Raw genomic sequence first — 15343 nt, 5'->3', positions numbered from 1 at the left:
TCTTGAACTAGGCGTAATCAACCTAAAAAAAGAGTGTGGTTCAAATTGTGATTGATCTAGACCCAATGATCCTAACTATTTGTGATCAACCCAAATTCTTTGTTTTTCTTAAAAAAATCTGGAACTGATTTGGAAAGTTGGGAGACAGAAGGATTTGGTTTTTGGAAAATTATCATTATAACCATTTTATACCTACCTTATTAAAAAAATAACTATTTTGAAGAAGGAGTGCGAAAACGGCCACCCGAATCGCCCTCGGAGGGCGATCCGTACACTAGGGGGCGATCCCCTTTATTTTTGTAAAAAAATAAATAAAAAATTAATTTAGGTGGGTTCCACATGTTACCTAAAAATAAGATATTACTATTCACCCTTGATCCGCGTTCTCGAGCCCCTATGGGGCGATCCACGTCAGCCACCCACTCCCCAGGGGAGATCCATGTCAGCACCCCCGAGGGGCAATCCAGCATTAAAACCATATTTTTTTTTGAATTTTTTTTGCGGTATTTTTAATTAAAATGATACGCTATTTAAATTATTATTTTTTACCTTTTTAGAACCAAATTTCATGGTTAAGGGTTTAAAAACAAACCATGATAATTATGGAGACGCAAAAATTATTTTTATTTGATTTGGGGGACGTAAATCAGATATTATATCTGATTTACGAAGTTTGACCGCTATTTTGTCTTTTAGTGTTCTTGATTTGACGACGATTTAACAATTAAAGGGTGTATTTAATAAAAATGAAACAATACTTAAACTGTGTTTTTTAAACTTTTTTGAGTAAAAATTTCATGGTTTTTTGTTATAAAAATAAAACCATGATAATTGTGGTGACGAAAAAAATTAATTTTAGTTGATTTTTTGGGAAAAAATCAGATATTATATATGATTTACATAGTTTGACCGTTATTTCGTCTTTTAGTGACTATGACGCCAATTTGACAATGTATTTTGTCTTATTACTTAACAGTTTATATCAAGTGGCGGTGGGGGGGGGACCATAATCTCACAATCACCACCGTGAACCACTCGTTCATCTCTAGAAAAACGGATCTTGGGTCATCCCCACCGACCATCCCGACCAAAAACGACCACCATTTTTCGATATACCGTCATCCACCATCGTTTGACGACATCGACCACCTTCCGGCGCCACTGACCACCTTCCGCAACCAACGACCACCGTCAACCGCCGCCGACCACCGTCAACCGCCGCCATCCACCACCTTCCGCCGCCATCCACCACCTTCCGCCGCCACCGACCACCTTCCGCCGCCATCGACCACCGTGAACCGCCGCTAGCCACCACCGTCCGCCGCCTCTATGGAAACATCGGTAAATATTCTATCTATCTATCTATATAGGTATATATGAATGCATCTAGACTACTTGGTTTTGTGTGTATATATATATATATGTGTGTGTGTGTGTATTTATTTATCTATCTATATATATGTATCTATCTATCTATATGTATGTATCTATCTCTATACTTATATATGTAAATTTCCATTGTTAGCGAAATGTATGTATGTATGTATCTATCTCTATATATATGTGTGTATATATATACATGTATGTATATACATATATATGTACATATATACATATACGTATAAAAATATGTACATATACGTAAATATACGTACGTATATATATACGTAAATATACGTACGTATATATATACGTAAATATACGTACGTATATATATACGTAAATATACGTACGTATATATATACGTAAATATGTAAAGTTTCAATTTTTGTACCTATATATATGTGTTGTTTTTACGAAATGTATCTATCTATCTCTATATTTATAAATGTTAGCGCATTTGATTCTCGATTTGTTATCGAAATGTATGTATGTATGTATATACATATATAAATACATACATACATACATACGTAAAGATATGTAAATATACGTACGTATGTAAATACGTACATATATGTAAAGGTTCAATTTTTGTACGTATATATATATAGATGTTGATTGAAAGTACATGTATATATATACGTACATATGTAAAGTTTCAATTTTTGTACGTATATATATATGTTGTTTTTACGAAATGTATCTCTATATATAAATGTTAGCGAAATGTTATCGAAATGTATGTATGTATATATATACGTAAAGATACGTAAATATACGTACGTATGTAAATATGTACATATATACGTATATATGTAAAGGTTCAACTTTTGTACGTATATATATAGATGTTGATTGAAAATATATATATATATATACGTATAAAAATACGTACACATATATATATAATACGTAAATATGTAAAGCTTCAATTTTTGTACGTATATATATATATATATATATATATGTGTGTGTGTGTTGTTTTCACGAAATGTATCTCTCTATATATAAATGTTAGCGAAATGGATCATCCCCCAGGGGCGATTTGGGGGTCCATTTCGGCATTTTCGTTAAGAAATGGTTATTTTGATAATAATGAAGGTATGAAATGGTTATTTTGATGAATTTTGTTTTGGTTTTTCATGGTTAATAATTTGCCCTAATGGGAAAAAGTAATTTCTCTAAATTTAATATTTTTATAATCTCTTTCATCTTTTCTTTATATTAGCATAAAAAATGACATAATTATTGAAACATAAAATTTGCTAAAATTCATATTTTTTTTTATTTTAATATAGTTGTTAAAGACGCTTTAAATAATCTTTTTAGGGAGTTCTTCAGATTTAGAGAATCTCTCCACCCTCTCGTATTTTATACAAGAAGGTTTTAATTTTTTTAAAAAACGAACAAAACCTCCAAAATCTCTATTTTGAAGAATCTATTAGAAATACTCCAACAAGTCTTTTACTAAACACTTGTTTTGGTGATTATTTGCCGGTTTTACTAGATAAATAAAATAAGGACTAGAATCTTATCCAACAAAAGAATCTTACGTGGTATATGCAGATAATTCTTACGATAAACGCTTATGGCAACATGAAGCAACCAATGCATACCGGAACTCATGAGAACAAGACTCCAGTGCACTCGTACATATGTTATGAGGCATGTAGCATGATGTTGATGATGCAAACCTATTTGATGATTGTTTGTATGTAAACATTGGATATATTGAAATATGTATCAATCTTATTGTTTGATATATTGGTTTTCTTTCAAAAAAAATTCTAGTAGTAAGTAGTGATCATGAAATCCGTCCAGTAGTTCGTCGTCATTGATTGAGAGAAAATATACGTTTAGAGAGAGAGAAACGCAGTCAGAGCCTCGCCGGCTTTCCATCATCGTTCATTCCGTCACCATTGGCGGAGAAACCCTAGCTATCTTGTGCTTGTCGCCTGTCATTTCATCTCCAATCGGTTGTTCGGTAAACTATTTATACTGTGTTTTCTGTTTCCTCTTTATTATTCAGAAATATGTACGTGAGTTGTTGATATTAACCTCTCATTTCTGTAAATTAGGGTTCTAAGTTGGTTACTGATTTTATTTCATTTCCATTGATTGTTTTAGGGTTTGTTTACGTAGTTTCAGCATTACATAGGTGTACCTAGGGTTTTTTAATATCAACTTAACTTGATTGATTTTGGGGATTTGGGGTGGAACAAATTGGGATTGTCGAAAGAAATGAGCGAAACTGAGGAAGGGATCCAAAGGGTGCAAGCTTCATTTGGTCCTTCATCATCATCAGTCTCTAAACTACAGTCGCATGTTTCTTTCAATCATCTTGACGTACCACAGTTGAACACAGCCCAATTTCGCTCCCAGATTCGACAATTTGCCCCAAATTTTATCAATGAAAACAGCAGTAAAAGAGTCGGCATGCCTCCGGCTCATCCACAAATCCGTTCACTTTCACCTCCCTCACAGATTCCTGTTATGCAGAGTCCTGAAACTGAAGGTTCACATTCAAGATCTTTATCACAGACCTCTTTTTTCCCAGTTGATTCTTTGCCCCAATTGAGCCTGTCTCCAACTTCAGCGCTTACCTCTGATCAAGTGGTAACTGATGTGTCAATGGAAGATCACGATTTGTTGCCACCTTCCTTAGGGAGGGAGAATTCAGCCCGAATTTCTGAGAACCTTCCACCCCGTAAGACGCACAGGCGGTCAAACAGTGATATTCCATTTGGGTTTTCAACTATCTTGCAGTCATCACCACCATTGATTCCATTAAGAGGTTCTAAGGGTCTGGATGGATCTGCATCTCTAAGAAACAATCCAGGGTCAAAGCCAGTGCAATATGTCAAATGGGAATCGAGTTGGGAGAAAACTAGTGGTGAAAGCAATGCCAAAGGAATTGAAGAGAGGAAATGTGAAGGTGAAGTTGTGGATGATTTGTTTTCAGCCCATACAGTCTTTAACAATCTTGATGGATTAAACTCTTCTAGAGCTGAAAACCGTGAAGATTTGGATAGCAGAGCTAGTGGTACAAAGGCACATGTAGGTGATGGCAGTGATAACGAAGCTACAAGTAGCGTAAATGGAGGTGTCGTTAACAATATGCAGAGGTCAGGAATCTCTTCGATTTTTGATAAAAGGGAAGGGATCAAAAGGAGTGCTGGTGGAGACATTGCTCCAACTATGAGGCACTATAGAAGTGTCTCTATGGATAGCATTATGGGGAAGATGAACTTTGCTGATGAATTGCTTAAGCTGCCACCTTCTCCCGAAGGCTGCATCAATAAATTCCCGCCAAGTGATTCAATCAATGCAAATTCAGACACGTTTAACTTGGAGTTTGGAAATGGCATGTTTAGTGGGACCGAGCTCAAGAAAATCATGGCTAACGATAACCTTGCTGAGATGGCGTTAACTGATCCAAAGAGGGTCAAAAGGTATGTAACTTCCTTTAATTATTTGCACCGTTGGCTCAAGGCTCGTCTCCGACGCCACATTAACCCCCATGGCACGCCATGGTCCAATTGCGAGGTTTTTGTAAGGCATCATATGATCTTTTTTTTTTACTTTTTAGTATACAATCTAAACTTAATTTTCCAATACATCGACTCATTCGGGAATATTTGAAAACATACGAGTGTGTATATATACGTATGATATAGAAATTTGTCTCTATAAGTTGCATTTAGAAACGCTGTGATTTTGCCATGACTCCTAAGGTTGAGGCTTGACCTCACTATCACGTCTCACGCCATTTAGAACCTTGATTATTAGTCGTCCCCTGTTTCATTTCACTTTTCCTTGAAAATTGGAAAGTTAAAAAGTTATTTATTTGCCTGTCACTAGCATTATTTGTCTTTATTCCTTATGGTCAAACATTTTATGGGTCAAGTCTAGGGTAGTAATATTAGTAGCTCTTTGTTTACTACAAGAATGACTCCAATTATAAAGGAAAAACATCTACCATCTGAAACGTTAGAAGAAATCTAGTGTTCTAAAAAGAATGTTTAAAAGAACAATTGAATCCTGCTGCTTAAAAAGATTCTGGGCTTCCTCAGGATTTTGGCAAATAGACAGTCAGCTGCTCGATCCAAAGAAAGGAAAATGCGATACATTGTGGAATTAGAAAACAAGGTTCAAACTTTGCAGACAGAAACGACGTCATTATCTACCCAGCTTATGTTATTGCAGGTGGGAGTTTCTCAAGCTCTACGAGCCATTATTTCTCATAAGTTTATATATTTTCAGTGTTCTTAATTTTGATCTTGTTTACTTGCTTTCCAGAGAGATTCAACAAGTCTAACAAGTCAAAATAATGAGCTAAAGTTTCGGTTGCAAGCAATGGAACAGCAAGCCCAGCTCCGGGATGGTAAGACTCAAGTGCATCTTTAAAGCGCGCGCACACACACACGTACATATATATATATATATATGTGTATATATAGAAAGAGAGAGTGAGAAACAGATAGAGAGAGAGAGTCTCCTTTTAGAAAGCCATGAATTCTTACAGACCAGTTTTCATGTGTTCATATATGAAACAACACGTATGAAAATGCAGTGTTCATAAAGTGTTGTTTGATGTGAAACGTTCAAAATCGTTTTTTCCACACACAAAACAGTCATGAATGTTTCATACATGAAACAACAATGTATTATCACACCTATTGTTTCATATGGGAATCAACACATGAAAACTGGTTTGTAAGTTTATACGATTTTCTAGGTTTGTAAATGATTACGTGCCTATAGAAAGTATCAAGTTCAAATGAGAATTGTAAACATTTTGAGAATTGGGTAACCACCTATGACGTATTTCATGTATTATTCACGACAAATATCGTGATAGATATTCATGATGAATGTTGTGAATCGTGATAGATATTCATGATTGTTCTTCATGAATGCTACATATAATAGGTGGTTCACCAGTTCTCAAGATATTTATAGTTCTCATTTGATATACCAACTTTAGTTGATCTTTTTAGAAATGCATAATATCAAATGAGGTATGAGAACTACTTCCAGAACCATATGACATAGGAGTTTGGTTTGGTTTAAAAAGAATGGAGAAAAATGATATCAAATGATGCTTTTAGTGTTTGTTATTTTTGGACGACTCTTGGCAGCTCTAAATGAGGCTTTAACTGCGGACGTTCAACGTTTGAAGATCATGACTACCGAGCTAAGTGGCGATGCCGCTAAATTTTCTCAGCTATCGCTCAATCCCCAAATGTTTCAGTTGCATCAACAGCAACAAAATGGGTGTGCAACAACTACGCACGAGTAAAATCATAAGGTCGGGGATCGGATAACCTCATGATTACGAGTATGCTTATGCTAATAGTGCTATGGTGTTGAGTTCTTTCATTCTTTTGTTCTTTTGTATCTCTGCATATTCCAACCCATAACCCTATCTTTATATGGGATTCACCGATTTCGTTTGGTTCGGTTTAATTCATGCGTCTATTGTTAAGTAGATTGTTTAGGTTCGTCAAAATTTTTGACTTGAAACGACCGTAGCTCGAGCACTTCAAGATCGTACTCGAGCCAGAACTCAATTCAGTTAAGCTCATTTACATCCCTCATATGGTTAGCAAATGAAACATCTAGCTTATTATTTGGGATGGGAGTTACGTCTATGTACATCTCACTCCCAAACCTAAGCACCGGCTAAGTTATATTGGGCCGACTCAACAACCAACAACTTAGTTTAGTTCAACTCGATTACATCCCTAACGATGAACAAGGAAACAATCACTCTACTATCTGGAATATAAGTCGAGTCAACATACATCTTGGCCCTAGACCATACATTGGGCTCGTTTGATTTGGTGCAYACATCTCAACCCTAGACCATACACCGGGCTCGTTTAATTTGTTGCACACATCTCAACCCTAGACCATACACTGACGCTCGTTTGATTTGGTGCATACATCTCAACACTAGACCTTGACAGATATACTAGGCTCGTTTGATTTGATGTAGGCTCTTGGTATAAACACTCATCTCTTGCCAAGATCTAAAGAAACAAGAGATTAGCGGACAAGTTCATAGGAAAACCTTGATTTATCTGTAGGAAACAAGATATCAAAGGTCAAGAAACATCAAAACCTACCAAAAACGGAAATCTTGATGACGAAACTAAACACGAACTTTATGATCTTGTTCATTGTTGATATCGACGTCTTTCTCGTTTCGATCTTTAGTCCCATGAAGCCAACCTCCATCAATCGATTCGACACTTCCATTCAATCCATCATCCACAAAATCGCCAACCCGCTTCACTTTACCACTCGGCTGCACCGGATACTTGCCAGAAAAACACGCATAACAGAAGTTACCCGAATTGCCATCCAACATCTTCTTCAAACTATCGATTCCGAGAAATGCAAGTGAATCCGACCCGATATAATCCCGGATCTCCTCCACATTCATTCGATTCGATATCAATTCCTCCGAGCTCGGCGTATCGACACCGTAATAGCAAGAAGCGATGATTGGTGGACTTGCGATTCTCATATGAACTTCTTTAGCTCCGGCTTCTTTCAACAATCGAACAATTTTTGAAGAAGTTGTCCCTCTAACGATCGAATCGTCCACCACCACCACCCGTTTCCCGTCCAAAACCGCCCTCACTGGAGAAAGCTTAAGCTTTACGCCAAAATCCCGAATCTTTTGTGACGGCTCAATAAACGTCCGACCAACATAATGCGATCGAATCAAACCCTGTTGAAATGGCACCCCTGCTTTAGCAGCATAGCCAAGAGCCGCCACAACTCCGGAATCCGGCACCGCAATCACCACATCACAGTCCACCGGAGCTTCCATAGCCAGAATTTCACCAAATTTTCGCCGGGATTCATATACAGACATCCCGAAAACAATCGAATTTGGTAACGAAAAGTAAATGTGCTCAAATATGCAAGATTTTGGCTCTGAATGTGGCATTAAACAGAGAGATTGAATCCCATCTTCGTCTATAACTAAAACTTCACCAGGATTAACTTCTCTTTCATATGTAGCTTCGATTAAATCTAGGGCACAAGTTTCTGAAGCAAAAACTATGGCGCCATTGCTTCTTCTACCCATCACCAATGGCCGAAATCCAAGTGGGTCTCGAACTGCAACCAATTTATCTTCAGTTATGAACACCATTGAATAAGCTCCTTTAAGCTTTTCACAGGCTTCAATGATTCTTAAGAAGAAGGGTCTTTGTTTAGAAATGGCGATTAGATGCAAAACAACTTCAGTATCAGAACTAGTACCAAAAATTGAACCATTTTCTTCGAGTTCATGCCTCAAGGTTTGATAATTTACCACATTGCCGTTGTGGGCAACGCCGACACGGCCAAATCGGTAGCCGGCGACGAAAGGTTGGACGTTTTTCAGCATGGATTGACCGGCGGTGGAGTATCTTACATGGCCGATGGCGTTGTTTCCTGGAAGTTGGTCGAGTTTGGATTCGTTGAAGACTTCAGAAACAAGGCCGACGCCGGTGACTGATTTGAGGACACCGTCGGGTGCCGCGACGACGATGCCGGCTCCTTCTTGGCCACGGTGTTGGAGTGCGTGGAGGGCTAGGTAGCAGAGACGGGAAGCCTCTGGGTCGCCGTAGATCCCGACGACGCCACACTCTTCCCTCGGCTTATCATCATCGTCGTCGTTGTAATCGAATAGCGAGTTTTGGTCATCTGGGTTTGATTCAATTGATGAGATCACATCGGAGATTGGGTTTTTTGAGGAAGTTTTGAGGAGATTTTTGCGGGTTTGTGACGATTGGGGGGGAGGGAAAGATAGGGTTTTTGAGATAGGAGAGAACGACGGGTGCTTACAGAGAGATGATGTAGGTTCGTCGGCGGGTTTGGTCATCGGAGAGAGGCGGGTGACGGTGGCGGCCATTTTGGAACAGGTAAATTAGAAGAACGGAGAAGACGGACGGGCTTGTGGATATACCCGAAGTTGAAGTTTTAGGTTTGTGTATTTTTTATGATTTGAGAATACTCGCGTGCTAAAGTCACGGACGGTGACATTGTCATACCAATGACATTTTTTTCCTAAAAAATTAGCAAATTATTTTGGATATAATATTTGTTTTATTAAATTTAATAATTCAAAGTAATGGAAATGCAGAAAATAAAATGTGATGTTAATATCTATTTGAGAAAATTAGAAGGACAAAGTTAAAATAGTATAAAGAATTAGGGTTATTTATCGGTTGAGATTGAATGGATTTAAGTGGATCCGATCTGATTCAACTATTTATTGGATGTTGGATTTTGTCATCCGATTAACATTGGACATCTGATCCGATTCAAATCCAGTGAATGATTGGATCGGATTGGTTCCATCCATTGGATGTTACTATTGGTTATGCATAGGATTTGATTTGATTCATCCAATCATTCGATTCAATACTCAACCAATTATTCGTATATTTTCTTAAGTTATTAAAAAGTAATGTATATAAACATCAATTAAAAAATCGTAAAATATTAATAATTAGATGTTAGTTGGATGATCATTGGATGAGGAATTGGATTGAATCAGTTCGGTTTTATTGGAAGCTGGACTGTCGTCCAAGAACCGATCGATCCGATTTGGATGTTGAAATTCTGGATCCGATCCAATCCAATTACAATTGGATATCCGATGATGGTCAGTCGGTTCTAATTGGATCGGTCGGTTGATATTGAATTAGATGATTTTCTGCACACCCCTATGGAGGAAACTCGCAAACATTTTGAATGAACCAAAAGAATTGAAAATAACGTTGAAGAGTAATCAATTAGGAAGACATAAAAGATGAAGAGGAGTCGAACATATTCTAGAAGGATCCATACATCTCTAATATCTGTGTAACTAGAATTTTTCGTTGTAAATATCTTTAGACTAATATAAACTAAGGCTGTGCATCGGGCGGGTCGGGTCGGGTCGGATCGGACCCGAAAATGAACAACCCGATCGGGTTTCGGGGTTAGAAAACAAAACCCGAAGTGTATAATTCGGGGTTCGGGGCTAATCGGGTATGGGCGGGTTCGGGTCGGGTTCGGGTTTAGAAACAGCAGCTAATGGGTTTAATGGGTTTAGAAACAGCAGCTAATAGGGTTTAATGGGTTCAGAAACAGCAGCTAATGGGTTTAATTGGTTTAGAAACAGCAGCTAATGGGTTTAATTGGTTTAGAAACAGCAACGAGAAGAAGTCTAGAACTAGAAACAACAACTACAAGTCTAAAACTAGATAGCAACTGGTATGGATGCAACATTACAATGTACAGCATAAAAAGAATATGCCACTAATTGGCCTACACCATTACACCATTGCATAAAAGATCATAGTACAAAACAAAAAGGAAAGAATATGCCACTAATTGGTTCAAATGTCCTTCCATTTAAACAAAGTCAAATAGATGGAAAAAGATTCTTTCTTTACAAGTCAATCCACTAAATTACACTTATACATCAACAGACAACATATAGTCTAAAAGAAACAGAAGGCCAATGAAAAGAGGTAGATTCAAAATTCAACCCAATCCAGTGTCATGCAAGTCAAAGAAAGTAACCATAATGTTGTGTTGTTTATAGTATCTATACCTCCCATCACAAACTCTCACTTTGGTCATCTTGTCTTCACATCAATGCATCTGTTCTTCACTTAGATCAGTAGTCCTGAAATATTGAGGAAACTTGAGAAAGTAACATAAAATAAAACAAGAGGTATATTATCTAGTATGACTTGTACAAAGAAATAAAATACCTTTCAAAATTCAAAGTGGCCACTTCTACAATATATCATCTAGCTGTAGATCATCTACATCAACAGCTGGAACCGGAAGAGAATCCTCTTGGTCATTGACAGAACTTGAACTTCCAATTCTCATATTCATCATGTCTGCGTTTATAGAAGTAAGTAGATTTAATATATAAATAAACATATTAAAGTTGAAAAGGTATACTAAAATACTAAATACGTAAATAMTGTCGTACCTTTCTCAAACTTTTCAATATCAGCTATGTTTTCTTCAACTGCAATTGGCTGACTAGGGCCTCTTAGCCAGTCTTGTGTACATATCAGGGCTTCTACCATTTTAGGAGATAGAGAACTCCTAAAATTATCCAAGACCCGACCACTAGTACTAAAAGTAGACTTAGATGCCACAGTTGAAATGGGAACAACAAGCACATCTCTAGCCATTTTTGAAAGAATAGGAAACCTTTCACTATTAACCTTCCACCATCTTAAAATATCAAAATCGTTTGCCTCATTTATGGTCGACTCTGCTAGATAAAGTTCAAGTTCACTCTTCTTGTTGAGTGAAGCCCCACTTTCCATCTTTTGTTTCTTAAGTTGGCTCTTTAATCTAGATTGTACCCTTCCAACGGGAACATTCTCACACTTAGTGGGTGGAGGAGGCATCATAGTGGTAGAAGGTTCGGAATATGTTGACACATACTCTTGAAACAACATATCCAATTTAGACTTTACCTTTTCAAAACATAACTTACCTTGATCCTCAGCATACATTTGATTGAGCTGGACTTGCATGTACTCAACCTTGTCTTTGGGGTCCAATATATTGCCAAAAAATATGATGAAATTCATCTTATCTGGATCACCCCAATATTTACTGAACTTCTCTTTCATTTTAATACCCATTTCCTGTTCATAAATCAAAACAAAAAGTTAGTAAACATCCAAATATAAGTAAATAGTAAAGGTAATACTAAAGGAAGATAAACATACCTCTTCAACTTTCGACGTAGATTGTAACATATCGGCAATAATGCAACTCAAATCTGAAATCTCGGTTAAGAAAGAATTTGAGGTGACATAAAGTGAGCCAGATATCCTAATTGTCATCTCATAAAATGTCTTTCAAAAATATGACCAAACTGTCAACTTGTAACCAATCAAGATAGGAAGGCAGCGAATCACCCAAATCCAAATGTAACGCGGTGTCACTACTCTCATACGTTTCAAAAACCTGTCTGTAACCTATTGCGGTTCGAAGCATTATATAGGTGGAGTTCCATCTAGTTGGAACGTCAAGACATAATGAACTTTTCTYTTCCACTTCAAGCAAATCTGCAAGTTCTCTAAACTTCTTCAACCTAGATGGAGAACCCCTCACCCACCTRATGCAATCCCTAATCTTTTTAACTGATGAATCTGCTAATTTCAATCCATCTTGAACAACCAAATTAAGAATATGAGCAATGCATCTCATATGTATGTACTCTGCCCTAATAGAAGAACCACCCCAATTCACCACCCCAATTCACCACCTTCTTCATCATGAATCCAACGACAATGTCATTGCTTGATGCATTATCAACTGTGATGGTGAAAATATTTTTTATTCCCCAATCAAGCAAACAACTCTCTAGCGCCTTAGCTATACTTTCCCCTTTATGTGAATATATAGGCACAAATGAGATGACATTTTTATTTAATTTCCACTCATCATCAATAAAATGTGCAGTGACACACATATAATTGATTCTTTGGACAGATGTCCACGTATCAGTGGTCAAACTAATCTGCTGCGTGCTTGACTTAAACAATTTCTTAAGGTTGGTTTTCTCTTCAAAGTAAATACTGAATATATCCCTATTAACTGTCCATCTTGAAGGATTCTTAAATCTAGGGCATGCAGCCTCAATAAACTGTTTAAAACCTCTCCCTTCAACAAACCTAAATGGAAGTTCATCCATTATAATCATTTTCGCTAACATCTTTCGAACAACCTCTTGGTTAAAAACCCAAGAGGTCAAAGCACCATCACTATTATCAGATTTTGCAGATTGAAATGCAAGAATTGACTGCTTTGTTTCCTTAGCATGTGTATTCTTTAAACAAGCTTTCATGTGGTTATTTAAAGAGGAAGTACCATGCTTTTTAGCTTCAGCTGCATATACTTTTGAACAATATAAGCACTTACCTTTAATGACTACCCCATCCTCATTTAAAATCTTCTCAAAATGGTCCCAAACTTGAGATCTGGATTCTAATGTTTTCCTTTTTCTAGTACTTTCCTGAATAGATTGACTTACGGTAGGATTAGATTGTGAAGGAGGAGCTTGATGATGACTGTTACTTCCGGACTGAGACGTGCTAATTTTTTCCATCTACAATTGTAAACAATCTAAAAATATATCAATATGCTAGAAGGCAAAGGTATGCCAATTTCTGTCACTGATATCTTCGGTAATTCATATATTGCTTGTCATTTTTCCTAGCCTATCGAACAAGCTTAAGCATAAACTTGTTCATGTTCGAATTCAAATCATAAGCTGGTGATTTTCATTGTTTAGTGTTATAGGAGCACATATCTCACAAGTGAACAGAATTATGTTCACAAGTGAACAGATTATGTTGACAAGTTCATGTTGAACAGATTGTTTAGATTATAGCTGGTGATTTTCATTGGCATGTTGCTCCTGACACAAGTTCATGTATATTGAATTATCTTATGTTCTTCTCTTGGTTAAGTTCATGTACATTAGTTATGTTATCCTTTTGGTTGATTTTAGATGGTCATGAACAAAAACTACATATTCACGGAAAACCCAGAACTAGTGATAATACTTGTTGTAAACAATCTAAAACAGACCCTGACTTGTAAACAAAAACTCCAACGCCATGAGTGAAATTGTAAACAATCTAAAACAGACCCTGACTTGTGAAGAAGTTCTGGGAAGTCTTGAAAATTTTGAAGATTTCCATAAGCAAGAGAGGGAGCGATAAAGAGAAATTATATATACACACACATATTAAAACTAGATATGATCGTGACACATATAAATGACATAGAAGCTGAAGGCATTGACACATATAAATCAATGAATTAAACCTGTGTAGTGTGTATTGTGTAGAACGAGCAGAGTCGCCGGCCAGCAGAGTCAGAGTCGGAGTCGGTCGCCGGAGAGCAGCGTCGGGTGCAGGCAGCAGGCGTGCAGCAGCGTCGACCGTCGGGTGCAGCAGAATCGGGTTTGGGAAAATCGGTCGGGACTATGAGGATTCACTAAGCCCTAATCTAAGCACAACCCTAATTTACGACTTACTTTACGCTAAGGATTTTCATTGAATCGGGTTTTGGGCGGGTTCGGGTGGTGGGTTATGAGATCCTACCCGATCCCCTATACCCGATATATATGTCGGATTCGGATATCGGGTCAATTCAGGTCTATTTTTGTCGGTTCGGATCGGGTCAATTCGGTCGGGTAATTCGGGTAGTTCGGGTTGGGCGGGTTTTTGCACAGCCCTAATATAAACAGACGGTAGTCCATAACTTTCATAATTATAGAGAAGTTTTCAAAAATGAAAGTTCGTCTGTTGAATTTGTAAAAGCCGGTGTTTCATCAATATAATATCATTGTTTTTACCTTTTTTAGAAAGAAAAAATTTATATGTACATATATGTGTATATATAATTTACTGGCTTGATTTATTTGTGCTTGATGCTCCCTGTCCCAATTTCTACCTCTGTGTGTGCGTGCGTGCGTGCAAGTACAAGGGTAAGGGTGTTTTTTGTTTGTTGGATGGGGACATCACAACATTCAACCATGCGATTAAGTCATTTTTTGTGCGAATAAGTCGCAAGTAAATACCCTAAAAAAGTTGTACGAATAACCCAATTACACTATTAAGTTCATTAAGCCACAAGTATAAACCCGTAAGTCATATATTCATCAAATTTTCATCGTCATCTTCATCTCCAACCCTCATTTCTGAATTTTAAACCAGACCTCTTCAAAAAAGTTTCATAAGAGTACTCCACATAAACTATGTTTGACAAATTAGTTAATAAGTTAGCTGATGAACAAATCATGTTTTGCAAAACTAGCTGATAAGAATATATAATGGTGAAATAGGACGCCTTGAAAAATTAATTAATTATAATATTTTAAATTAGAATTAAAACAAACCTCTAATAATATAATATA

General features: G+C 37.0%; 2 protein-coding genes across 2 annotated transcripts; one reads left to right on the top strand and one right to left on the bottom strand.

The window, feature by feature from the left end:
* The first annotated feature begins 3624 nt into the window (after positions 1 to 3624).
* Positions 3625 to 6882, top strand: LOC112528088. Its single transcript, XM_025139003.1, has 4 exons — positions 3625 to 4835; positions 5457 to 5589; positions 5683 to 5767; positions 6525 to 6882. The coding sequence occupies exons 1-4, from the start codon at positions 3625 to 3627 to the stop codon at positions 6683 to 6685; spliced, it is 1590 nt and encodes a 529-aa protein (XP_024994771.1). The 3' UTR covers positions 6686 to 6882.
* Positions 6883 to 7361: 479 nt separating this feature from the next.
* LOC112527134 (amidophosphoribosyltransferase, chloroplastic-like) lies at positions 7362 to 9276 on the bottom strand. The gene has a single exon (XM_025137573.1). It carries the CDS (start codon positions 9266 to 9268, stop codon positions 7541 to 7543), a length of 1728 nt encoding a protein of 575 aa, XP_024993341.1. The 5' UTR covers positions 9269 to 9276; the 3' UTR covers positions 7362 to 7540.
* Positions 9277 to 15343: the final 6067 nt, after the last annotated feature.

The sequence above is a fragment of the Cynara cardunculus genome (assembly GCF_001531365.2).
Source record: "Cynara cardunculus var. scolymus isolate 2C chromosome LG 15, CcrdV1, whole genome shotgun sequence".
NCBI lineage: Eukaryota > Viridiplantae > Streptophyta > Magnoliopsida > Asterales > Asteraceae > Cynara > Cynara cardunculus.
This window is presented reverse-complemented; position numbering and strand designations above follow the sequence as displayed.

What these genes read in the sequence shown, in the direction of transcription:
- LOC112528088 (XM_025139003.1), top strand. Translation starts at nt 3,625, where the DNA reads ATGAGCGAAACTGAGGAAGGGATCCAAAGGGTGCAAGCTTCATTTGGT. An exon ending in CCCAGCTTATGTTATTGCAG is followed by an intron (nt 5,590 to 5,682) that starts GTGGGAGTTTCT and finishes CTTGCTTTCCAG; the next exon opens with AGAGATTCAACAAGTCTAAC. An exon ending in GCAAGCCCAGCTCCGGGATG is followed by an intron (nt 5,768 to 6,524) that starts GTAAGACTCAAG and finishes GACTCTTGGCAG; the next exon opens with CTCTAAATGAGGCTTTAACT.
- LOC112527134 (XM_025137573.1), bottom strand. Translation starts at nt 9,268, where the DNA reads ATGACCAAACCCGCCGACGAACCTACATCATCTCTCTGTAAGCACCCG.